The sequence below is a fragment of the Ambystoma mexicanum genome, chromosome 3q, assembly GCF_040938575.1.
Source record: "Ambystoma mexicanum isolate Mex_15411 chromosome 3q, UKY_AmexF1_1, whole genome shotgun sequence".
In the NCBI taxonomy this organism is placed as follows: domain Eukaryota; kingdom Metazoa; phylum Chordata; class Amphibia; order Caudata; family Ambystomatidae; genus Ambystoma; species Ambystoma mexicanum.
Genome location: NC_090926.1, coordinates 108,367,532 through 108,395,073, shown reverse-complemented (window position 1 = coordinate 108,395,073; position 27,542 = coordinate 108,367,532). Strand labels below are relative to the sequence as shown.

The 27,542-nt window shown below is 50.4% G+C and overlaps 1 protein-coding gene across 2 annotated transcripts in view; it reads left to right on the top strand.

The window, feature by feature from the left end:
* COPZ1 (COPI coat complex subunit zeta 1) overlaps positions 1–27,542 on the top strand; it is a 441,777-nt gene that overhangs the window by 260,032 nt on the left and 154,203 nt on the right. For both annotated transcript variants that reach the window (XM_069653243.1, XM_069653244.1), the window contains one exon: positions 24,647–24,724. In XM_069653243.1, coding sequence (XP_069509344.1) covers positions 24,647–24,724 — 78 coding nt within the window. The remainder of the gene's footprint in view (positions 1–24,646; positions 24,725–27,542) is intronic.

Below are 27,542 nucleotides of genomic sequence, written 5' to 3'. Positions count from 1 at the left end.
AGAATAATTTAGATGCAGTGGATAATGCTGGTAGAATTATCGCAGAGGGCACGCTTATGAAGCGCCTCAAATGGCTGCGCCAGTCAGGTTTTAAATTGGAGACACAAGCAACCCTCAATATGCCAATCTAGCCTAATGTTCTCTTCAGCAAAGCAGTAGAGGATGCTCTCAAAACGGCAAAGGAAGAATGACACCTTAAAGTCGCTGGGTCAGTTTACAAACAAACCCTCAGGCCAAAGAGGAAGCCATCATTTTCGCCATTTCAGGGGACAAACTTTGCAAAGAGGATCTGGTTACAACCAGGGTCTGGGTTCATCCTGGGGTTCTACTCAAGGCCAATCCTCTCAGGGCTTCTAGAGGGGCCAGTAAAGATCTTGCAACCGGGGCAGATGCTCCTCCAGAGGTGGATCCACCCCCCCAAAGCAATGACCACCAGCTTCAGGTCCCCTCCCATGCCTCTCCAGTAAGAGGATGTATAACACACTTCACCCACGCATGGGAGGGAATCACCTCGGACAAGTGGGTGCTTTCTACCATGGCGGGCGGTTATTGCCTAGAGCTACTCCAAAGGCCCTCCTTCCACCCCCTGAGACAAAAAAAACATGTAGGAACAACAGTGCATACTTCAGAAGAGGTGGAAGTGCTGCTGTTAAAGGACCCCATGGAAATCATCCCGGCGAATCAAGTAAACAAGGGTATCTACTCAACATACTTCCTGGTGACCAAAAAAGATCTAACAACGCGTCCAGTATTGGATCTGTGCCCTGCAAACACCTATGTCAAGCCACAAAAATTCTGCATGACAGCGCTACAAGAAGTAATCCCACTGCTAAAGCAAGGGGACTACATGGCAACATTGGATATGAAAGATGCCTATTTTTATATTTCAAAGTTCCCAGCGCACAGAAAATTCTTGCATTTCAAGATAGCAAGCCAGCACTACCAATTCCAGATGCTACGCTTCGATATAGCATCCGCTCCAAGGGTATTCGCCAAGGTTCTGGCGGTGGATTCAGCACACCTGCGCTGGGAGACAATCCCAGTGTACCCCTACCTGGACGACTGGCTGATCATAGTGAGAAACACCCCTAATTTGCAAGCGAAATACACAAAGAACGATCAACCTTTTTTTTTTTTTTTAAATATTTTTTATTTTCAAAATAAAACAATACAAACCAAACTTGCAGCATTATACAATACAACCGTAAACATCAGTTAATCACATGTTACCGCACTTCAAACCGCCCCCCCCGCCCCCCAAAGAGCTTATCAACCTTACAGTTCTGTGTAAACTTGGTGTGGCTGGGCGTCGTTTCCCTCCGAAGCAGCAGGGTCCACTTCCGTGCCAAACAGTCCCGTAATTAACATCCTCCAAGCCGCTAGGTTACCCACATCTTCTTCCCCGCAATTGCTACACGCTTCCTGCCATACCACTGTTTCAGCCTCCGCCCACTTCTGCAGGTCCCACCACCATATCTCTATTCTTGGCCCATGGCATTGCTTCCAACTCATGGCTATCCTTCTCTTAGCAAGTACATACGCCAGGTCTCTCAGTTTCCCGAGATGTTTGGTGTTCCGTGGTCTGGGGAACCCTCCCAGGAGGCAGGCCCAGGCCGTGTCAATGCGTAGCAGGACCCCCCTATCTGCTAATTTCTGTGCCACTTCCCCCCAAAAGTCTTCAATCACTGGGCAGGACCAGAACATATGTGTCATGTCTGCGTCTTCCTCATCGCATTTCGGGCATGCTTGTCTATCTGCGTTCGCAAACTTGGCTATTTTCTTCGGGGTCATATATGCTCTATGCGTAATGTATAGCTGTATTTGCTGCAATCTAGCGTTCCTGGACACTTTCTTATGGTATCCCATGGCCCGTTCCCACATCCCATCAGTCAGCTGCGCCCCCACCTCCGCTTCCCAGTCCAGCCTCAAATCCATCAAGTCCTTCCCCACCCGGGTCATCACCACCTCATATAATCTAGAGATCTCATGTCCGCCCTCTGATATATCATATATCGTTCCGATCAGTGCATCCGGATCTTCCGCCAGCACCGTCCCCGGCCAAGTCTTACGGATGATCTGTACCAACCTTAGGTACGTAACATATTGGCCCCCGTGCAGCCCTGTTTCTTCTCCCAGGTCTTCAAATTCCCTAATGGCCTCATCCTGCCATATGTCTCCCAATGTGGCCAGCCCAACCGATTCCCAGTATGTCCTGATTATTTTCCTAAGCTGGCTGTCCCCCATAGTTAAGGCGACCAGTGGCACCTGTGGGGAACACGGGCACAGGCTCTCTATCAATTGGCACGCTCTGCGCCAAATTCTCCACCCCAGCAGCAACATACTTGGGCGTCCATTCAAGTCTGATCTAGCGACCCAGACAATCTCTTTTAGGTAAAACGGGGCGCAGTCCCGCCGAACCAGCCTAGACTCAGGAGTTTCCTCATCAGAGAGCCATTTAGTCACGTATTGCAATTGGCTGGCCACATAATAGGCCTCAAAGTTCGGCAGCTTGATGCCTCCCCTATCGTGGAAATTTTGCAGTTTCCATAGGGCCACCCTGTTGCGGATGCCGTGCCACAGGAAGTCCCTGCATACACTGTCAAGTTTGACAAAGAACTTCCTGGGTATCAGGTATGGTATGTTACTGAAAAAGTGCAATAGCCTAGGCAGGACCACCATTTTGAGCATCGCCCCCCGGCCCATCATTGCCAGCGGCAGTTTCTCCCAAAACTGCATAGTCGCGCGGATTTTCTTCACAGCCACCTCGGTTTTGTGCAAGTGTTCTTCCTTCACAGTATGATATACATCAATTCCGAGGTAGCGGAAAGACTCAGCTGCCCAGGGCACGGACAACACCGGCAATCGTTCCAGAGGGACTACTGCGAAGCTCCCCAGTGGAAACATGCTCGATTTACCGGGATTAACCGCTATGCCGGACAGTTCCGCATACTTTTCCATGACCTCTAAAATGTACTGGAGGTTTTCCTCCGGATACTGCAGGTACAATAACAGATCATCAGCATATAGGGATATCAAATGGTTCTCTCCTCCCACCTCGATGCCAACCAAGTCATATTGTTGTCTGAGGTACACCGCTAGGGGCTCTACGGCCAATATGTACAACATCGGAGACCAGGGGCATCCCTGTCTGGTGCCTCTACTGAGTCGCCACCTCTTGGATATCACTGATCCCGTGCGCACCCTGGCCAGTGGTTCGCTGTACAGCAGTTTCGCCCACCCCACGTAGCCAGGCCCAAACCCGTACCCCTCCAGGGCCGCCAGCAACCACGGCCACCTCACTGAATCAAATGCCTTAACTGCATCTAGGGACACTACCACCATCTCTTCGTCACTTCTGTTCCCCTCTTCAATCACCCGGTGGAGTCGCCTGTGATTATGAGTTATATTTCTATTGGGGACATAACATAGCCTGTCTGATCCGGGTGTATCAGTTTACTAATGACCCTTCGTAGCCTATTGGCCAGGACCGCCGTCAGGATCTTGCTGTCCTGGTTCAGCATCGACAGCGGCCTATACGAGCCACAGCATTGTCTCGGTTTGTTAGGCTTGGGGAGCGGCACTATTAGCGCTTCTCTGAGCGTTTCCGGTAACCAACCCTTCTCGAAAGATTCGTTGAACATCTCTAGCATCGGAGGGAGTATCTCTGCCCTATACACTTTATAAAACTCACTCGGGAGTCCGTCTGTGCCTGGGGTCTTGCAGGTGGGCAATCGTTTCACTACCACCTCTAGTTCATCCAGTGTAATAGGTGTGTCCAGCTCCTCCCTCTCTTCATCACTAATCCTGGGTAGTTCTATGTCTTCCAATGTGTTTCTGATCTCTGCCTGATTTCCTCCCCCTTTGTCCTCATACAGTGCTCTATAATAATCAAAGAAGGCTTCATTAACTCCTTCTTGGGTGTCTACCTCCTCCCCGTCTTCTCTAGCTATCATCCTGATCGGGGGCCTGTGGGTTTCTCTCTTATATAGCCATGCCAGTAGGCGGCCAGTTTTGTCTCCACCCGCATGCTGCCTCTCAACATATTTTCTGTAGTTAAGGTTACAGAGCCTCTCCCAAAGCTCCGAACACCGCTGCTGCAGCTCGAGTACTAAATCTGCGTCCCCTCCTGCCCTGCTGCATTCGCGCTCCAGTTGTCTCTCCGCCTTCTCTAGCTCTGTCAGGACCCCACCCTGCAGGCCCCTTGACTTGGAAATGGCGTCACCCCGCAACACAACCTTGAATGCCTCCCAAAGTGTACCAGCCGAATCTACACTGCCCGTGTTCACCTCAAAGTACCGCTTAATCGCTTCCCTGATGTCCTCCCTGAAGACCGAGTCCCTAAGCGCCTCCGCACGAAGGCGCCAGGTAGGTATCCGCGCACGAGGGCGGCCATACTGCCAGGTCAACACCAAGGGCGAGTGGTCCGACAGGACCCTCGCTCTATATTCAATTTGAGTGGTCGCCATCACCACCTCTGATGTGGCAAAGAAGTAATCCAATCTCGTGTGTAAGTGCTGTGGGGCAGAGTAGTGAGAATACTGCGAGGCATTAGGGTGTTTAGTCTCCAAACATCCGCCAGTCCAAAGTCGTCCAGCAATGTCTGTAATACTCTGGCCGCCGGGGTGGGCCGATCAATCTTACCGTCGGACCTGTCCGCCCTTGGGTCGAGAACACAGTTAAAGTCCCCTCCCCAAATAATCGCTCCCCCCCCACACACGTGCCCAGACGAGTGCATAGGGTTCTGAAGTATGCAGCAGCATTCTGGTTGGGAGCATATGTGTTAATAATGCAAACCTCTCTGTTCTCTACCAGGGCTCTGAGCATGACCAGCCTGCCCTCCGTGTCCACCACCTCCCATGTAACTCTGAGCGGAACGTGCATAGGCAGAGTACGGGGAGCCCACCACCGTGCCACTCCACTTTTTCCCCACCAGTTCCAACTTGTGTCGGGTCAGGTGTGTTTCTTGCAGCAGTGCGATGTCAATCCTCTGTCTTTTGAGGTACAACATGACTTTGTTCCTTTTTAAATAACTATTAAGTCCCCTGACATTCCAGGTGACAATCTTAAGGTCTCCCATGGCAAGTACGTATCTTCCTGCCTCCCATGTAGCGATTCCCAACTGCCCACGTGACACAGACGGCGTCCCGGTCCAGTAGCTCTTCATAGAAGCTCAAACTCCCTTTAACTATACAGACAACAAAACCCCTACTCCCCCCCCCCCCCGTACCTTCCCCAACATCACACACCCCAACTGCTGCCCAGCTCCAGCCTCAGAGCTCAGGCACCCCCACATCTAGCTCCGCAAGCACCGGTCGGTGCACGGAGCCCAGTAGGGTGAGGTCACCCTAGTGGCCACCCAACTAAAACTATCGTGGGGTAAAGAGTATCGCCCTGTAAGGCTCCCGGTCAAATAAACATGAATCACAGTGTCCTTGACAAATAGTGCAATCATCTGACCTTCTTTACCGAAGGTGTCGCACCGACTATATTCAAGTCCCACGAACCACGCCATCTTGCGACGCCATTTTACGCCTCCCGTATCTCTTCAGAGCCCTTTCTAGGCCGAACTTCTGATTCCTGGGGGCATCCTTGCGCATCGAGCCATCCCATGGCATCCTCCGGGGTCTCAAAAAACAAAGTTTTATGTGCATGAATGACCTTCAATTTTGCAGGATAAAGTAACATGTATTTGTAGCCCGCTTCTCTCAGCCTCCGCTTTACAGACCCAAAATTCATGCGACTACGCTGTACAGTCAAGGTATAATCTGGGTAAGCCGTGATGTTTGCTGCTCCTCTCGTGATCGTCCCTCCTTTACGGAAGTATTCCAGTATCCTCTCCCGGTCGCGGTAGTTGAGAATTTTGGCGATCATAGGCCTAGGCGGGTTCCCCGGAGGCGGCCTCCTCGTTAGGGCTCTATGTGCCCTTTCTACTGCAAATCCTTGAGATAGGGCCCATCCAGGTATCTCCTGTAAGAACATGGATTCGATGAAATCCGTAGGGTCACGGCCCTCCATCCCCTCCGGTAGGCCCACGATGCGGATGTTGTTGCGACGGGCTCGTCCCTCTGCCTCCTCCGCTCTGCTCTCCAGGTTGCCCACCCTTTGTGTCAGGGCGTGCAGATCGGCCTTATGGGTGGCACAATCTGCAGTATTCGGGCCAACTTCTTTTTCGAGGGACTCTGTGCGCTCCGCCAGGGCCCTGACATCCTGTCGTAGCAAATTAACGTCCTCTTGGACCTCTCCAACCTTGAGGTCCAGCGCCGTTTTTAGTTCAGTGACGGCCAGTTCCAGCTTTGATTCCCAGGCCGCCCTCAGATCCGCAATCGCCGCCAGGATTTTTTGGTTGGTTCACGAAGGCGTCGCGCTACTCGCAGCCAGCGCATCCTTGCTTTTGGTGGTGTCCTGGCTCGGGGACGTCCTAGTGAAGTCGTCTAAGGTGGGCTGTTTCACCTTCGGTCGCACTGGCCTGCTCGACATGACTCAGGGAATCAACAAGCTGCTCAAGTAGCAAGTGTGCGTACTGTGCACCTTCACAGCTGGGTCACCGTGCAGCTCGCTTCTATTCCTGTCCCGGACCCTGGTCGGCCATTTTGAGTCGCCCTTTGTTCCCGGCGTCTTTTAACTCATCGTCACCGATCTCCGTCGCCGTTAATCCTGTGCCTTCCAGAAGTTCACAGTGCGTGGCCAACACCTTCACACACCAACATGTGTATCGTCGGTGGTCAATGGTCCGTTGTACCGCACATATTTGCCCGGATCGTTGTAGGATCTCGGGAGCTCCTCCAGAAGCGTCCTCCTACATGGCTCTCGTAGCCACGCCCCTGAAGAACGATCAACCTTCTTCTATATAAACAAAGTCAAGCCTCGTACCAAACGAGACCCAACAGTTCTTAGGAGCTGTTATAAAAAGAGAGGGTTGGTTTTTCCATCAAAGGAAAGAATCAAAAACCTACTGCTGCAAATACCTCTGTATCAAGCTGGTCACCAGATAAGCGTACACAAAGCAATGCGTTTGCTTAGCATGATGGCATCTTCCGTTTACCTGGTCCCACATGCACGTTTGCACATGCGCCCGATGCAGGAGTGGTTGGCGAACAGTGGTCTCGGGCAGGCAGTCAGTGGGACGATCTAGTGGTTGTTTTGCCAACACTAGTACGGGCTCTACGCTGGTGGACAGAGGAGAATCTGTTGAAGGGAAAAGCCTTCCACGACCTTGCAGTGCAAGCGGTAGTTGGAACAGACGGATCACTCTCCGGGTGAAGGGCCCATCACCTTCCTCACTCAGCACATGGCCTGTGGACTCACATCACCGCACAAAGCCACATAAACCTGCTGGAACTTCTGGCAGTATTCAAAGCGCTCCAAGCCTTCGAGACACATCTTACAAATCAGTCGATACAGAACCTGACAGACGGCACCACTGCAATGTTCTATATCCACAAGCAGGGGGGCACACATTCTCCAAATTTGTCCAGGCTAGCACAGAAAATATGGAAATGGGCACTGAAACGGGGGATGTTCCTAACTTCACAACATATACCAGGGGAATTCAACATCCTAGCGGACTCGCTAATCGGAGATCCGCTTCCAGAAGATCACGAGTGACAATTCGACAACGATGTAGATCAAATGTTCTCATAGTGGGGCTTCACCACGCTAGACTTGTTCGCTCCAAAAGAAAACGAGCATGTCCAGGTTTCCCCAACCAGACTCCAAGGGGAAAGCCCTATGGTTGAGTTGGTCAGGGAAACTTGCCTACGCTTTTTCCCCCAACTCCAGTAATGAACAGGGTGGTGAACAAGATTCGTAGGGAACCAGTGACGCTAATTAGTTGTTCCCATGTGGGCGAGACAATCATGATATCCACATCTGCGCAAACTGGCGATGTGCCATCCAATAAAGCTCCTATGCCAGCCCAACTTGCTTTCCCAGCACGGGGGAACATTAAGCCCTCAACCTCACTTGCTGAACTTGGCAACATGGCTCCTGAGGTCAGAGTTTGGACATCTTAACTTACTTCAAAGGTGTTATGGATATCCTCAAGGAGGCACGTAAACCAAACACCAGACACTGTTACTTTGACAAGTGGGGAAGATTTATAATTTGGTACCAATCAAAACTAATAAACCCGATAGAATGTACTCCAACTCACATTCTTCACTACATGCTACTTATTAGACTCAGGGTTAGTATTTGTTGGAAGGTAGTTGCCATTAGGGCATTCATGGAGAGAGTATAGAGACTCCACCTTCCTATGGCAAACCCACCGCAAGTCTGGGACCTCAGTGTAGTACTTGCTAAACTCATGGAGCCTATGCATAAGTCGAGCCTTAAACATCTCACGTATAAAACGGCTTTCTTGGTGGCAATCTCCTCCATAAGGAGAGTCAGCGAACTTCAAGCATTGACAGTGCAACACTCTTTCTCCAGCATGGGGTCTGGCATGAATTCACATGCTCGTGACTATTCCCTGTCGTCAGGCTGGGAATCCTCAGTAAAGAAAAAATCAGTTTCAGTTTTGTTTCTGAACTGTCTTTCTACTAGTAACCAATCACTGGTCTCTGGGTCATACTGCCCCCAGCCAATGACTGCCCTCTACATAAGCCCCTCCTCTGGCAGCCATCTTCAGATTTTTACTGCACGTCCAAGTGTTGGGGGGAGTTGTGCTTTAGCTCTCGCTCTTTTACTGCATTTTGCATTTTTTTCGAAGAGTTTACTCTTATATTTTCGGTCATGTAAGCCTCAAGCTCCACCGATTCTACTTCCGATCAATGGGGACCCGTTTTTGGAACTTTCTACGCCCCTCAGTGGCCTCTTTTTCGTCGATTTTCCACTTCTCGGAGGATTCCAGGAGATCTTTGATGCCTACCCCGTGTGGTCATGGCCCAGGATAAGAGAACCATGACGCCTGTTGGACTGAAGCTGTTCAGAAGCTGCCCTGGATGTGGGCTACAGAACGTCTTTGAGGATGAGCACTCTCAGTGCCTCTACTGCCTTCACGACGACAAATCGCATGTGGAGAAGGACTGTGCGTTTTGTAAGAACATGTCCGAACGGACGATGAAGGATCGTCGTACTCGACTCGCCAACTGGCTGGAGGGGAAGAGCCCAGCAGCAGGTGAGAAGAGGAAGAAGTCTGAGCGGTCTTCTAAGACCTTTGAGGGCGCTCCGGCGACGGGGGCCCAACAAAAGGCAAAGCACCACGACTCTGCGGGCACCAGGAGCACCGATCGGACAGGCTCCTCGGCTGCCAGGCAGGGTGCATTATCACTGACGCCATCAACCATGACCCAACTCTCTGGCTCGGGGAAGAGGCAACCGGAGAACCCGGGTAAACTTCAGGAGAAGTCCCGGTCGATCCCCACAGACAGCTGAGGAGGAGTGAGGCGGTGACCCTCCCTTCTTCCCCGCCCCCCCCCCGCCCGGTTGAAGGCCTCGGGCGCACCCAAAGTCTCGAAGGCCCTGATTCACCCGGCTAAGGCCTCGATCGAGGGAGTCGTGGCGGCCCTGGTGAAGCCAGCAGAGGCTATCCCGGTGGAGACTACCTCTGGGCCTAGAGTTTCCTGCCACCGCATAGGGAATCCTCTTTTCAGCCTATCGATAACACCCCCATGAAACCCCAGGCGGCGAAAGAAGGGGGCGGGGGCCGGTAGCCATTACGGACACAGATGCCACCTCTGAAGATCAGCAGGCTGGCGTTGCAAAGATCCTGAACAAGAATTTCGAGGAGGTCCGGACCTACGGGAAGGATCCCGAGGAGGCAGACAAAGAAAGCGACGGCGGTGCCGACGAGGAACCGCGGGCTGTGGAGGAGGTGGAGGATCCTACTCCCCAACCGTCACTCCTGTCGCAACCGGTGCCTATGCCACAAGACCACTCGGGAGCCATCTTGATGGCTATTCAGGCCTTGTGTACGGAGATGAGGACAAGGTTGCCCTTACCCCCAGCGGCCAATCCAGCGGAGCCTGGTCTGTCAGGAAGCCCACCGAACAAGCGGAGGAGAACTCCTCCCCCTCCTCCTTTCCAGCCTGTACTGCCTTCACAACCTTCACCTCCTCCGAGGGATGAGACGGGAACGTAGACGGCGACGACGACGGTGGCAACGACGGAACGGACCTTCCATCACCACCCGCTCGGGCCTCCCCTCCCGACGAAATTGGTTCCTTCCACGCCATTATCGCCAGGGCATCTGAGCTCTTCCAGCTCTGCCCCGAAGAACAGAAAAAGGAAGGTTTCCTCTACCAACGGCGGGAGGCCAAGAGGAAGACTGTCCTTTCGGTCCCGTTACTGGGCGACATCTGGGACGAGGGACTGGTGCTCCTGAAGAACCCGTCCACAGCTCCTGCTAAGAGACCAGTATGAGAAGCAATACTGGGTCCCGGATTCTACCCCCATGTGCCTCAGGGTGCAGCCGTCCCCGGATTCAGTCTTCTCTGCAGCAGCCAAGAAGAAGGCGGCGGCGGCTTCAACTTCAGCTTCCCCTCCAGACGCCGAGGGAAAGAAACTGGACGCCATGGGACAGCGAGTCATCTCATCAGTGGTGACATTCAAACGGCCAACACTCTCGCGATTGTGGCTCGCTACGACAGGGAGCTGTGGTTTAAGATCGCTCCCCTGCTGGCCTTCCTCCCGGACGACAAGATGGATGAGGGGCCCTGGAAATCCTTCAGGAAGGCGAGGTGGCTTCGGACCACGCCATTACGATGACCATGGGCATCGCTGACACCGGCTTTCGCCAGATGGGCAACAGCATTTGCCTTCATCGGTGCGGCTGACTCCAGGCCATCGACTTCCGCCAGGACGTGCAGACCAGGGTTTTGGACATGCCCTTCGACAGGAACAACCTGTTCAGCAAGATAGTGGCCGAGTCAGTGCAGGCCATCAAGGCGGACACCGAGGTGGCTCGGGCCTTGGGTGTTCAACAACGACGGCCGTCCTTTCAGAGCACTGGAGGTAAGCAAGGTGCCTCCAAAGGAATTGCTGGCGGTTCTTCGTCGTTCCGTCAAGCGGCCGCTCCTCGTCGCAGGAAGCCTACAGAGGACGCAGCAAGACAGGGGGCTCTCGTCGTCAAGGAGGCCAAGGCGGAAAGACCGTGGCCAAGCAAGACTGAATCAGCCGTGGTGTCGGGCCCCCACCCAAGCACCCCGGTGGGAGGCTGCCTGGCGAAATTCATCAGCGTGTGGGAGTCCATCTCCTCCGACCGTTGGGTGCTGGATGCCCTGGCCCGCGGGCACACCCTGGAATTTCAGAGGTATCCCCGTATAACACCCGTGGCCAGGAAGGAAAACCATGTCCCGCAACTACTGTGGGAGGTATGAGCGATGCTAAGGAAGGGGGCCTTAGAACTCATCCCCAAAAAGGCTCTAAGGCTCCGGAAGAAGACCGGCAGTTGGCGACCCATCCTGGACCTTTGTCGTCTAAACAAGTACATAAAGTCACAAATTCCGGATGGTCACCCTCCAGCACGTGCCGGGACAGCTGGAGGGAGGCGATTTCCTATCGTCGCTGGACTTGGAGGATGCCTACTTCCACATCCCCATTCTAAAGGGACATTGCAAATTCCCATGATTCGTGGTCAAGGGGCGGCACTACCAGTTCAAAGCTCTTCCCTTCGGATTGAAGTCGGCACCCAGGGTTTTCACCAAGTGGCTGGCACCACTGGTGGCGCGGCTGCGCCTACAAGGGGATTTACGTCTACCCCTACCTGGTCGACTGGCTCATCCGAGCAAAGTCAAGAGAACTCGCTGTCGACCACACAGCAAAGACTGTCCAACTGCTCACGGATCTGGGATTCTCGATCAACTTCGCGAAATCCCACTTGGTACTGTCGCAAGTCACCCTGTTCCTCAGAGCCAGACTCGCCACAGTGGCGCGATTGGCCTCCCCGTCGGAGGAAAGGACGAAGGCCATCCTGGGTAAGGTACAACGGCTGTTGACAAAAGAGGTGGCCAGGGTGAGGTCCATCAAGTCCCTACTCGGCATGATCTTGTCGTGCATCTACCTCGTGCGCCTCTGCAGGCTGCGGATGCAACCACTGCAGGAGTTCCTCGACGCCTGTTGGATGCAAGCTGCGGGCAGCTTCGAGGACAGGATCTCTCTCAACTAGACTTTCAGCTAAGCGATCCGGTGGTGGGGCGCCCGCGTGCATCTGACGGCGGGCATGGACTTCCAGACCCCGGCACATCAGGAAACTGTGACGAACGCCTCCCTGGAGGGATGTGGAGCGCACACCAGAGTTCTCCAAGCGAGAGGCCTTTGACTCCCGGAGGAGAGGTCTCTGCATATCAATGTCTTGGAGCTCCGAACCGTGTTCTGGTCCCTCAGGTCGTTCCTCCCGTCCCTCAAGGGCAAGGTGATGAGGATCTTCACCGACAACACCACAACGATGTTCTACATCTGGAAGCAGAGGGGCACCCGATCCCCAGCCCTATCCAAGGAAGCGCAGGATCTGTGGCACTGTGCTGTTGCCCAGCGGATGTTTCTGGTACCCTTCCATCTGGCAGGAATAAAGAACACCATCGGCGACTCAGCAGGGAGCTGCGCTCGTGCCACGTGTGGGAACTGCGGCAGGATCAAGTGGATCGCCTATTCCAACAATGGGCCAATCCCCAGATCGACCTATTCGCGACGGCGACGAACGGCAAGTGCCGGAGGTTGGCCAGCAAGTTTCCCCAGCTGGGGAGCATGGGCGATGCTTTCTCATGCCCCTGGGACGGTCTATTTCTGTATGCGTTGCGACCCATCAGCCAACTCAGACGGTCCCGGTGCAGGATGATCCTCGTCGCACCGCCGTGGCCTAGACCGATTTGGTTCCCAGACCTTCTGGATATGTCAATGTCCCCCCCCCGACCCCCCAGTCAAACTGCCGACGGATGCAGATCTTCTCGCCAGAGAAGGAGGCGCCATCCTTCACCAAGGAGTCGCTGAACCTGCAGGCCTGGCTCCTGCAGCACTAGAGTTCGGAGGGTATGATATCCTGGCGGACTGCAAGGAGGTGCTTGCAAAGACCAGCAGGGCGTCCTCGTCTCTCGTTCTATGGACACAAATGGAAGAGGTTCTCTGTCTGGTGCCATGCACAAAAGATTAACCCTCTGTAGATTATGGCCCCTCAAGTGCTGCCGTACTTGCTATCGCTGGCCAAGGCGGGGCTGGCGCATGCCTCCAAGATCCATCTGGCGGCTATCTACCGCTACACCAGAACTCTGGGGCGCTCGTCGCTATGGTCCCATCGCCTGGTGAAGGAGTTCATGAAAGGACTGTTCCGATCATTCCCGCCGGTGAAGGCCCCGGCGTGGGAGCTCAACGTGGTGCTGACCCGGCTCATGGGGCCTCCATTCGAGCCTCTGAATTTGGCACCGTTGAAATTCCTGTCGTGGAAGACAGGGTTTCTTGTGGCTATCACCTCCGCACGACGAGTGGGAGAGATCCAGGCCCTTTCCTGTAAACCTCTATACCTAACATTCCACAAGACTAGGGTGGTGCTGAGGATGCACCCCTCCTTCATGCCCAAGGTGCCGGCGGACTTCCATCTGGACGAGCCCTTGGTGTTACCTGTTTTCTTCCCGTTGCCTTCGGCGCCGGCTGAGAGGACTTTGCACTCGCTGGATGTAGCTAGAGCGCTGAAGTTCCACGTGGACCGCACAAAGAGCCTTCAGAAGACATCACAGCTGTTTGTGAACTTTGGACCTGTGAACCAAGGGAAGGCCCTCTCGCTGGCTTCCATTTCCAGATGGCTCTGCGCCTGTTGCCCGGCCGTCCGAAAGCCCATTCGACCAGAGCGATCACTGCTACTACAGTGTTCCTGTCTGGTCAAGCCCCTGCTTGACATCTGCAGGGCTGCTACGTGGAGGTCGACGCACACCTTCACGAGATTCTACTGCGTCGACCGGGATTCCGGGGAGGAGTCCAGAGTCAAACAGGCAGTGCTGCGCAACCTATTTGTTTGAAGGTGATCCTGGTGAGGAGGTAAGAGATGCTTAATGTTCAGCCTTGCCACCTCCCGTGGTTGTGCATTTGTGTACTGCTATGTATTCTTGTATTCATGAGCATGTGACTCCATGCCAGACCCCATGCTGGAGAAGGAACAAGTTACTTATCTGTAAATGTTGTTGGAAGGGATTGTGTCCTCCGACGTATTCCTTATCTTTGATAGATCATCTCCCGGCTTGCTGGCCTCGGAAATGTTTTTTTCAGTAGAGGGCACTGCGCGTCGACGTCCCTCGAGCCGATGTCCCTCGACGGCCTCCATATTGGCGCCGACGTCACCACGCGTATAAATAGACTCGCGCAGCGTCCGTTGCTCAGTTCTGTTTTTCCACGCTTCGTGGGGTCTTGGAATATCGTTGCTCAGTTCTTCAGTCGAATATATCAATATATTCCTCGTGAATACCGACTTGTACTCTATGGCTTCCTCACCCGAACCGACGACTCCACGGTCCGGCTTCAAAACATTTTCTGTGGAAAGAAAATGTCGTTGACGGATCCTCACAGGATCTGTTTGTGGTGCCTGGGAATAGAGCACCATTGTTCGGAGTGCAAGGACTGCATGTCCATGACGGCGAAAGCCTTGAAAGAGCGTAAGGGGAAGCTTGAGAGAGGTAAGGCAGTTAAAACTTCTTCGAAAGTTTCCTCGGCGGAGTCGAGACATTTGTCTCCTCGCCATCATAAGACATTCTCGTTCTAGGTCTCGAAGCAGTTCCCATCACTCTTCGAGATCCAAGCATTCAAAAAAGAGACGTCGAAGATCCCCTTCCTCGTCTTTGTCTTCTTCCGTTTCCCCAAAAAGGGTCTCCTGCCCCACAAAACATAGCTCTCAGGCTGAGTGGGAGGAATTCAGGAAAAAGATGCTAAGCGTCTTCGATAAAGTGGCTTCGACCCCCTTGAAGACTGCTGAGGGCGATACCCTGGGTGAAAGACCCGAAAAATCAAAAAGCCGCGAGTCGCAGTACCCGGCGAAAGAAGCCACTCGAGAGCGTCACGAACCCTCGAGTAAAGGCAAAGTTGCATCTTCGACGCCGCCGAAGATCCCTTCGACACATAGATTGTCGTCGACGCCGTTATTGAAGGGTTCTTCGACGCACAGGTCAGTCGAGCCGACACCGAGAAAGGATAAACCCATGGCCACCTCACAGCCAGTGGCCATACCCAGAGCCTTGAGCACGAGAATGTCATCGACAACCTCGAGTAGAATCCCGATACTCTCGAGTTCGAGGCCTCTGCCACCTTTCTCGACGCGTTTTTCGATGGCTTTGATGGCTTCGAAGCCTTTAACATCCGCGTCGACGACGTCGACGTTTTCTCAGCCAATCATGACAAACTTGGCTCCTTCTGCTCTGGAAAGGGGATTTATACCATTTTCAAGACCTGATCACTCCAGGGTCTTATCTTCTATTTATGAAGAAGGGGAGGATTCGGATCAGGAAAGACCTTTTGAGTTGCAGGGATCTGCAACTCCTTCACCAGAGGAATTTACCAATGAGGAAGGTAGGTTGAAAGACCTCCATGAAACCCTACAGGAAGCAAATGGGTTGGACACTTCCCCAGAAGTGGAATTTGCTACACCAGACGCAGGGGAACATGCTGAAACCCCTTATAGAACCTTGATGGCAAGGATAATGGAGTTTATGGGATGGTCCACACCCTCACCTGCTTTTCAACAAGACGACCTCACAGACATCTTGGTCAAAAGTCTACAGGAGGATCCTGTGGTGCCATTTCATGCGGCATTACAAAGGAGTATATTGGAAAACTGGGAAACACCTGAGATAATCCTGGCAGTTAACAAAAAATGATCCGCTAAATATCGGGTGTCTTCTGCAGACCCGTAATATTTATCCAAACACCCAACTCCGGAGAGTCTGGTTGTTCAGGCAGCTACTTCAGCAGGTAGTAAATCGGCTTAGCCTACTGTTCCACAGGACAGGGATGATAAGAGATATGACTCTATGGCCAAAAAAGTGTTTTCCGCATGTAGCATGGCGTTGAAATCCATCAATGCTACTTGTACGCTCGCAAGGTTCAGCCACACACTTTGAGAGTGTGCTTCATCAGCGTCTGACTGCCTCCCGGAGGGAGATGAAAGTGAAGCGTTTCTCAACATAATTAAGGATGGTAAGGACGCAATGTACGAATCCCTTCAGACTGGCATCGATTCTGCTGACGGTATCAGCAGGGCCATGGCGGCAAGTATAACAACCAGGAGATTTGCTTGGTTGCGAAAGTCTGGTTTTGCTCCAGATGTGCAAAGCAGACTCTTGAATATGCCCTTTGACGGCTCTTCTTTGTTTGGTAAGAAGGCGGATGACCGTTTAGAAAAACTACAAACATCAAAGGCAGCAGCAAAATCCTTAGGAGCTGAAATCCGTCAGACACCATTTCGCCCCTCAGGAACCTCTTGGAGAGGTAAGTCCTTTCGCTTCTATTCTGCATTCGGAAAGGGCAGAGGGCATCTGGTTCAAAGGGGTCAGAAGAAATTCACCCGAGGTGGACGGGGTAAAAATACAAAAGCCGCAGCAGCAGCAGGTGCCTCTTTACCCTCGGCATCTGCATCAGCCGCCTCCAAACCGCTCTGAAGACTCTCTTCACAAAACACCAGTAGGGGGCAGGTTAACTCAACATCTGACGGAATGGCAGGCTATTACGTCAGATGCATGGGCATTGGAGACAGTTGCCCAAGGTTACTGCCTGCCTTTTCTACGCATCCTTCAGAGTCATCCACCGGGGAACAGCTCTCTGAAAGTTCCAGATCTGCTCCTCTTGCAGGAAATTGTAGACCTGCTAGATAAAGGTGCCATAGAACCGGTACCTCAGCGGAGAGGAACAAGGGCTGGTACTCCCCCCTACTTTCTCATACCGAAGAAAGACGGAGGACTGAGACGTATCTTGGACTTACGAGAATTGAACAAGTTCCTCAGGAAGAACAAGTTCAAGATGGTAACACACACTCTCAGATCCTTCAGCACCTCCAGCTCCAGGACTGGCTGGTATCTCTGGACCTCCAGGATGCTTATTTCCATGTGCCAATCCATCTCAAACACGGGAAATACCTGAGGTTCGCAATTGGCAGCTCTGATTATCAATTTCGAGTTCTGCCATTTGGGCTGACCCCCGCCCCGAGGGTCTTCACCCAGCTAATGTCGGTAGTGGTTCCAAGTCTAAGGAGGGAAGGGATCCACGTCTAACCCTACTTGGACGATTGGCTGATCAGAACTGTATCTTCGGAACAAGCTCAGATCCAGCTAGATTATGTCTGCCACTTCCTTCACAAACTGGGCTTCTCCCTCAATTTTAAGAAGTCGCAGATGATACCATCACAGAGACTCCAGTTCATTGGAGCGGTCCTGGACACTTCCTGGGAAAAGCCTCGCCACCGGAGGTGAGGGCTCAAGATATTCTGCAGATGGTCACCAAGTTTCAAAATGCCTACCGTCTCCCAGCCTTTGACTTTTTGAGGTTGCTAGGCCTCATGGCATCCTGCATCTTCCTTGTGCCAGAGGCTCGCCTGAGAATGAGATCTCTTCAGTGGGCACTGAGAACTCAGTGGTCGCAATTCTCAGGGAGAATGACAGACGACCTTTAGATTCCGGACAAGGTGGTTCGAGACCTTCAGTGGTGGGCCTGCCAGAAAAACATCTTGAAGGGGGAACTGTTTTGGCAACCATGGCCGGAGATAACAGTAGTCACAGATGCCTCACTCACGGGGTGGGGAGCCCATATCAACGACTTGACCATCAGCGGTCGTTGGTCTCCATCGGAGTCCAGACTACATATCAACCTGTTAGAGCTGAGAGCAATCAGACTAGCGCTGAAAGCTTTTCTGCCATCTGTATAAGGGAAACATGTCCTGATAATGACGGACAACACAGTGGCCATGCACTACCTCAACAAAAGAGGAGGCGTAGGATCACTGCCACTGTGCAGAGAGGCAATGCAGCTCTGGTTTTGGGCAATTCAAGAAGGAATCTCTCTATCGGCAGTCCACCTAGCCAGAGAGAAGAACTTGACGGCGGACGCTCTGAGCAGGCAGGGCAGTCTCCCATGAGTGGGAACTAGCTCAGGAAGTCCTTCAGGAGATCTTCGCCCTTTGGGGAACCCCTCAAGTGGATTCGTTTGCCACCAGTACCAACAAAGTGCGGTTTTGTTCAAGGGAATTTCCCCCGAGAGGAGCTCTAGGGGACGCGTTCGTGGTGGACTGGGAGTTTCCACTCCTGTACACGTTTCCACCAGTCTTGTCATTCCTCAAATGATCAGGAGGTTGAGAAGATTCCGGAGAACCATGATCCTAATTGCCCCAGACTGGGCCAGGAGAACGTGGTACCCGGACCTACTTGACATGTCCATCTGCCCTCCAATTCGTCTTCCACTCAAGGAGAATCTTCTCTCACAGAAGGGAGGTCAGGTTCTCCATTGTGATGCTGGAAATGCATCGGAGGGACAGGGCCTCCGTATCCTTGTCCTTTACTGCTTTTTATTGTGTGTTCTGTCGTGTTTTCCGCGCAGGAGTCCATGTGGGACTCCTGATGGTGGAGCTCTCTTTTGGTTTGGTGAACGGACCCATGGGATACCCTTATGGCACCCATGGGTGGGGGTGGCACCCTGTGCCCCTATTGTGTGTTTTTGGGCACCTGTGGGTGGCCCGCAGAGCAGGGTATGGGCTGGTGGCAGCTCCATGCTGAATTTGACAGGTGCGCGGAGTATCTTCCATTTTGGGATACCCCGGCCCTGCCATTGGGATCAGTTGATTCCGGATGGAAAACAAAATGGCCCCTGCGGCCTCTTGCTTTCTATTACCCATTACCTTGTTTTCCCAAAATCCTGGGAAGCCCTGACTCTGTCCCTTTCCCCTGACTGGCTGTTGTATGGAAGTGCCATATATGGTGGTGTTGTGAAGGCCCGGCCAGACCAGCTGGAGCCTTCCCGGTGATGTATGTTGTGGGTACCTCCTGTGGGTGGGACCTGGGTGAATGGAGTGTGTGACGAGTATGCATTCTGTGTTGTGGTTGACACAATGACTGAGACAGCCCTGCCCGAAACCGGTATGAATCCAGTTTGGAGTGTTGAATGGCTCGGTACTTGTCCCAATACAAATCACTTCTCTCCAGACACTCACAACAAGTTAATGGCCTGAATACCGTGTGTGCCTGATTGGCTGCCTGCATGAATGCCCTTAGTCTTGATTGGATGCCTTAGTGTGACCCTGCAGAATGAATGGGAGATCAACAGTATATCTGGGGACCTCTCACTGCTAGGAATTGTGTTCAGAAGGTGAGTAACTGGAGTAACTGAAGCTTGACCTTGAAGCCCTGCTGGACAAGATGAATTGCTATTGCTCTCCTTCACAATCTGAAAGCTGCTGTGCCTCCAAGAACTGACCCAGAGAGGACCTGGTAAGGCGCCCTCTTCCCGAGCTACGAGGGACCATCGTGCACAGCTGATCTTTGCAAAGCTCCCTGGTAGACAGACCTGCGACAGGCTGCCGACCCGAGACGGGGACTGCCGCGGAATCTCAAAGAGAAGCACCCGGACTGTTGTCCTCCACTGTCGACGACCGCCGTCGCCGTGCTCCCGTTTGCCTAAGAACTTCCTTTGATCATCGGACGCTCTCGTCTGCATCGTCACCCGCTTTATCCCGCTGGAGAAGGCCCGACCGTCGACGCGCCGAGGAGCATCCGCCGGTGGGTTTCCCCGCCACCTAAGGACCATAGAGACGCCGACGACTCGACGCCCTTGCTGGCCCACAGTTCTTAATCATCTCTTTGCGGTCCAGAACTATCGTCACCGAGGTGCCCCGCACGCCTCTTCCTTGCAGGACGCCAACGCTCTGTCATCGACGAGCACCGCTAGGAACGAAGCTGCCACTTCACTGCCGTAGTTCCACCTGTTCACGGTCAGACGTTCGACCCGTGACTCCTGCTTTTAAAGGGAGGGCACTCAAGAAGGGCCGTTGATTCCCCGACACCGAACGCAGAGTTCCTCGATGCCTCTCGACGATCCGTGGCTCCTGCTTTAAAGGGAGTCACACAAGAAGGATCAGTTGACGCATCTTTGGAGAACTCTACTCCACCAGGTACATTGGGGGGGTAAAACCTTAATAGGAGGATATAAGTCTATTGTTTCAACCATCTTAAGTTCCTTCCTATCTCTATTGCTGGTTTCCTCGTTATTGATCTGTGGGACATTTTAACCGTACAGTTGATGCACTTTAATGAGATTTGATAACATTGGTGGTACCACTTTAGAATTGTATATATTTATCATTGTTGACTTCCGAGTACAAAGTGCGTTATTGTGATCGTGTACATACCTTTGAATATTACTTATATAAGACTGTGTTTTCCGTAATATTGTGTGGACATTCCTTTGTGGGGCTTCGGGGACTACACTGTACTTAAGAACCAGCCCGCATCACCTCCTGAGAAGCTAGGCCTTGATTGCTCGTCCATTGCTACCAAATAGAGAATCTTGGCTGGGGTCCTCTGTGCCTCTCCTCTACCATATAGAGAGCGGAAGTGCAGACACCCCCTACCAGTCTTTACATCCATCCAGACATCAGAACCCTCAACCTTCACGCCTGGCTTCTGAAAGGTTGAGATACAAGGATTGGGACCTCCCTGATGACGTCATGGAAGTGTTGCTTTTGGCCAGAAGGCCAGAAACAAAGTCTTTATACCGCTGCTGTTGGAACAAGTTTTGCAGCTGGTGTAGAGAAGAGAATATCGACCCCTTTTCATGTGGTACACCAACAGTGTTATCCTTTCTACTCTACTTGGCAAATTCAGGCCTTCAAGTTGGCACTATCAAGGGCTATCTCGCAGCGCTTTCGATCTTCAAGCGCACTGCGGAGGAGCCTTCGTATTTCAAATTACCCTTAGTAATACAATTTCTAAAGGGATTAACTAATGTCTACCCTCCAAGTACTTTCCAAGTTCCTTTATGGGACTTAAATTTAGTCTTAAATTTCCTGATGGGTTCTCCTTTCGAACCACTCCACTCTTGTTCGCTAAGATTTCTCACCCTTAAAACTGTCTTACTAGTGGCTTTAACATCTGCTAGAAGGGTGATCCAATTACAAGCTCTATCTTGTAAACCCCCTCATACAATTTTTCATAAAGACAAGGTTGTCCTACAGGTGAAGCCTAATTTCCTCCCAAAGGTGGTTTCTGAATTCCACATCACTCAGAAAATTACTTTACCTTCGTTCTATCCGCCTCCCCATCCGGGGAAAGAGGAAGAAAGGCTATATGCTGGACCCAAGGCGAGCTTTAAGCTTTTACATCAGCAGACTTGCTAGGATTAGGCAAGCAGATCAACTGTTCGTGGTTACTCGGGGCACACGTTGGGGCTACCGATAACAAAACAAACCATTTCCAGATGGATTATTTTGGCCATGCTGGAATGTTACAAACTGGCAGGGAAAGAGCCTCCTCAAAATCTTAGGGCTCATTCAACCAGGGGTATCGCAGCCTCCTCGGCCCTCCAAAGAGGGGTTCCGGTTCGAGACATATGTGCGGCTGCCACATGGTTGTCTGCAAATACCTTCAAGATTTTACAACCTGGATTCCTCCTCTAGTCAAGAGACTAGGTTTGGCAAAGCCGTATTACATTCTGTTCATTCTTGAAAGGAAACATGGCGTTTTACTCCCGCCTCCAAGTGCACACCACTGCTATGTGAGTCTATCAAAGATAACGAATACGTCGGAGGACACAATCCCTTCGAAGAACAAGTTACCTCTTACCTTGTAACGTTCTTTCGATGGGATGTTCCTCCGATGTATTCCTTATCGCCCCTTCCATCCACCCCCGCAGTAATACTTCCCTTGTGGTTGCAGTTTACGCTCCTTCAAGGTCAATAACCAATTCATGTAAAACAAATGTTAACGTCAAAACGGAACTGAGCAACGGACGCTGCGTGACTCTATTTATACGCACGGTGATGTCGGCGCCGATACGGAGGCCGTCGAGGGAGATCGCCTCGAGGGACGTCGACGCGCATCGCCCTCTACTGAAAATTTTGGGAGATGATCTATCAAAGATAAGGAATAAGTCAGAGGAACATCCCATCGAAAGAACGTTACAAGGTAAGAAGTAACTTGTTCTTCTCCAGCATGGGTCTGGCATGGATTCACATGCGAACCCTCCCTCCTACCCCTCTGCGGCTCTTTTCTTGGTCCTACTGCCACTTTACGTGCTACCAAATCTGAAAATGGCTGCCAGAGGAGGGGCTTAGGTAGAGGGCAGTCATTGGCTGGGGGCAGTATGACCCAGAGACCAGCGATTGGTTACTAGTTGAAAGACAGTTCAGAAACGAAACAGATTTCTTCTTTACCAAGGATTCCCAGCCTGACTGGGAATATTCATGAGCATGTGAATCCATGCCAGACCCATGCTGGAGAACAGTTACAGGTAAGTAACTTGTTCCTTCTTTGCTATCGCAAAGACAAATTTAATTTTAAGAACATACCCTAGGTTTTCACTTAAGTTCATTTCAAAATTCCACATAAACCAATCCATCGAGCTGAGGAAAAAAAACTCCATACACTAGATGTAAGGAGGGCGGTCCTTTACTATGTAAACATGACCAGACCACTCAGGAAAACTGACCAACTGTTTGTCTCTGTCGCAGCAGGCAGAGAAGGAGACAGCGTTTCAAAGAATGCCATCTCCAGATGGATAATCAGATGCATACAACTCTGCTACTCTTTATCAAGCAAAACATTGCCTTTCACACGAGAGCTCACTCCACAAGGGGGTTTAGGAGCTACTCTGGCCTTTATCGTAAACGTCCCGCTGGAAGTTATTTGCAAACAAGCTACATGGAGCTCAGTACACACTTTAACTCAGCACTACTACATTGTCACATGCTCTAAAGCAGATACTCGGGTGGGATAAGCGGTTCTAAAAACATCTATTCGCCGCTGGACCTTCTCACAAACCACCATCTTCTCCTAACACTGCTAGCTAATCTATGCATAGCATGTGATCTAATCAGATTCCACAAGCCTCAGAAGGGATACATTACTCAATGTAATCGTATTTCTGATGCTTGTATCTGCTTAGTCACATGTACCCACTCTTCCTCCCCTCACAGTAGAAGGTGCATAGATGTTTATATGGGCTTTATCTGATACATATCTGCTGTAATATACCTGTACTCGCGATACACTTCATACAATCTTATGTCAGAAACAAAACAATCTGAGGGACCTCAACGCGTGAAGGACCATGGGTACAGTGGACGTCACACTAGGGATAGTATTACTGGCACGCCCTGTCGGTGTCCCTTTTTTAGAGTTTTGAAAACAACTGTATTACTATGCAGCTTCCACTAGATGTCGGTGAGTAAGGTATAACACATATATATATATATATATATAGGGCATTCCCTTACTATCCATTTATTAATGTTGTTTACAGTACCTGTAAGTCATCTTGTGAAGTTATCTTGAGTGCTGAGTTGTACAAACACCTTGGAAATTTGGATATCTGAGGAAACCACCCTGTAAACCAAGTAGGTTGATATAGCAGGGCACTAGAAATAACGCCTTCACAAAATCTCTTAAACAGTAGCAGTGCTTACTTGCATAGGTCAAACGTTCTTCTAAAGCCTATATTTCCCCATGCCACCTCTTTCCCACTCCTACAGCAAGCCCTGGAGTCAGCAGTTAGGATGGCCTGTTTAATCTCTGCAAGGAAAAATGGGTACATTGTAATATAAAAGAAGGCATTGCAATTGCTGAGTGTTATTTTTCTTTTGCCTGTGGCCTAGAAAAGCCTGGCTAGCTTGACATTAACAGCTGCCAGGAGCAATACTGGGCCCGAAACCCAACCAGTGCTATAGAAAACACAATTGTGACATTTAGTAGTATGCTGTAGGTTGCACTTGACCTATAAATTAGATTTGTACTATATTATGTACTAGCTCATTACCCAGAGATCGCTCCTGCTTACTGGGTAATTCCTGATACCCAGGATCTACTTTTACTTCCTGCTCGTCAATTCCTTATTTTGATCACTCGATTTCAGGTGTTGGAACTGGTAAGTGATCTAGAATTTGCAAATTTAATGTAAAGGCATTTTTTTACTTTATTCTTTTGCTTAATTTTTTTACCGACGTTTTGGATTAGCATTGATGTAAACAATAATAAACCCTCATTTGGTTATTGCAGCAGCATGACATTTTTCCTCATGCTGCCCTTCAAGTATTCGTACCCCATTATAAATGAACGGACTCTTGGGTGTGCATTTCTTCCTTTTCCTCATTTTATGCTTTCATTAACTCCTCTAGCAATCTGGGGAAATTTCACACTGTGAGGTTATTCCATGGCTCCTCTGGCTGACTTCTTTCTACTAATGGAGAGAATATGTGCCTTGCAATTGTCACCCTTAGCTGATCATCAAAGGGAGATGTCTTTAAGCCCCTTGTCTTTTGCCTGTGAAGTGTGCCTAATATCTGACTACACCCAAATACATCTGTTGTGAATACAATTATTTTTTTTAATGCATACTGCTATTGAATGCAAAATAGCTACATTGCTGAAGGTTTACTAGCACTTTTTTTAAATCCTGAATGTCATTGGTGTACAATTTGCATTTTCAATTGTTACTTTGTGAAAACTGCAATATAAGCAAAAACTTACTTTATTTCCAGGAAAAATGTTGAAAAACGAGCATTGTTGGAAAATATGGAGGGTCTCTTTCTAGCTGTGGATGAAATTGTTGATGGAGGGTAAGTGAAGATGACATATCCCTTACCAATCCATCTTTTACTTTTCCCCTTGACACTACACAACAATATTGTATTCAATGACTTCTTCTTAAATAATGATAGAGCTCCAAAAAGGTTGTGGTCCTTTTTTATTTTTTTAGAAAGTGCATTTACAGCATACATTTACTGTTCCAATGCAGCTAGTTATAGGAATGGTCGGAATTATTTTTGTGTCTCCAAATTTCATGACAAGCTGAACTTGTTACACATGAAGTTGTGAATAATTGACTTTAAGGGAGAATGCCGATAATAAAAAAAAATAGCTGTGCCTCTTTGCTTATAGGCTACCATTATCACAAACTTGTATGGCGGTGGAGTCTGGTTGCCCCTGGCTTAGGGAGCCTTTGCTCCAGGGCCTTTTTGTTCCCTGGGAAGTGCTGTGAACGCATGTAGTACCCTCTGTCAGCAGCATCTCGCTTCCTATCACTTACTGAGATCCGATCAGTCCTGTTTTCCTCAGGTACATGTTCTGGAAATGCTACCGTTCAGATGGTGGACGGCTCGTAAGTGCTTGCTGGGCGAGAAGTCTGCTTGCATGTGCTGTTGGATTTCCTTTTAGGTTCTGATAGGATTGGCCATGGTGTCCTCTTTTCTTTTTGTGCACTCGAATCTGGGTATGAGTGGATCTTTGATTGGTTCTCTTCCTTCATAATGGGGCTTTTCCTGTTAGTGCAAGTAATCTGCTCCTCCTTCAGCCACTCTCCCAGTAGTTCATTTTGCTTTTCCAGAGTTCATGCTGATCTCCCATACTATTAACATCTATATGGAGCAGCTTGGAGAGCTGGTCTGTGATTCAGGCATTTACAGCAATCGAAAGGTAATGATGCTTACATTTTCTTTAACGTGTCATCAATGACCAATATCCCATGTCTGATATCCATTGCCACCGGACTACCTTGGTAGCATTGCAGACCGGATGGTTCCACTGTTTGATAAGTAGGCAGGCCCCTTTTTTACCTCATGTGGTAGTGCCTATACCTTTTGCTGGCTTTTGGACTTTATTGTGTGTGTATGAGGACTGGGGGTAGTAGTCATGGCAGATGCCCGTCTCCGATAGTTTGAGATCTTTTCCTCTGTGTTGTAGAAGAGCGACTGCATGCCTCTGCAGGAAATCCCGCCCCACTACCTCCTATATGTTGGAAGCCTGAGATTGTGCCATGTTTGACCCAAGCAGTTGTGCCATTACCGCACTGTATAGCGGAAAGAAGATGCCAGTCGAGATAACCCTATTGAATCTGAGGGAGGAACTTCCTGAAGGGATCTGAGAAAAGAGCAAAGAAGGAAGTCTGTGACATCATCAGAGTATGAACGACGTCTCGGAATATTGGCTGAAGAGGATGTATGGATCTTACAGAAACTAGTGACAAAGTAAAGAATCGAGTGAACTTTTAAATATGAAGATTACACATCCACGAAGTGCTGCAGAGAATCACCCGCTCAATAATTGTACAGACGCTGAAACGCAAGTAGACTAATTCCTCATAGAATCTGGCTATATGTAGTGGATAGAATGCAGGCAAAGCCACCATTGTATAGAAGCTGGACATCAGTGTTACAAATTTAGTAAGCCAGGACTCATGAAGAGGGAAGAGAAACTGTCGCAGCAAGAATAAGCTGAAATCGTGAAGCTGCATGTTAATGTTAAAGGATATTTGTACCGCGCACGATCACCACCGGAATGGTCCACTGGCGGCTCTGGAAAAGGGAGGAGGAGGAGGGGGGGGGGAGTTAGTGGGAATAAGCTGGCAAAGTGCAAGAGAGCAGTGATGTGCTGTTGGCAGCCTCAGCCCGGTGGGTCAGTTGGCTGGGCGTAGGGTGTTTTACGGTCGGTAGTCGTGCGCTGTTGTGCAAGTCTGTGTGTTTTTTTTCGTTGTTGCAGTGTAGCGAAGTTTGTGCAGATTGCTGTGTTTAGGTTTGTGGTTGTTTGGTTACAGTATGAGGTGTTTTCAGAGGGATGAAGTTGGCAAGGTTGTCTGGCCAAGTTCTGCTATCTTTTCTGGAAAGGAGCAAACGTACAAAGGATGAATCGTCCCTTGTTAAGGTGCAAAGAAAGAACACAGAGTGCCACGTTTTGTTCATTTAAGAAATTTAAATGCTGCAAAATTGACCAAATCGTGATTTCCCATCAGGTGAGCCAAGGATGGAAATAGTCGAACTTGAGTCCTAGAACAAAGATAGCGAGTGCCCGCATTCCCATGTATTCCCAGAGACGCGGATACTTTGCAAGGCAAAGTTCAAAGACAATCTTCATGGCAGAAGGCACGGGTGTTGAGCGATGTTGGGCTAATTGGGTGGGCACTTAGTCAGGCCCACCTCCTCGCACCAGGGTCTGGGTTTATGTGCTGCTAAGTGAACCGAATATTCCAGATATGGCACAAGCATGCCAGCCATTTGTAGAGGTCCATATAACAAAGGCCCTTATAGTTTGAGGACCAGTTGGAAAAAGTGTACTTAAGGTTTTGAAGATGAGCTGTAGGCCTATATTGCCCACCTAACAGTGGGCAGCCAATCACAATCCTAGTTCCTATATAATGTTTCTGATGTATGTTAATCTGCTTAGAATCACATGCTGTGCATAGTCCGACATCCAGAGTATTGCATCTTGTCTTTCGAGAATCGAAATGGGACGTTGACATGGGCGTGCCTGTAACACTAGCCTTATGTGACGTGTAGTGTACCCAAGATCCCTCATGCCTCGAGGTCCCTCAGATTGTTTTTTTCCGCCCAGATAACTGGTCACCCTTATGCGGAGTTCGTAAAGAACATTGCTATTGTCAAA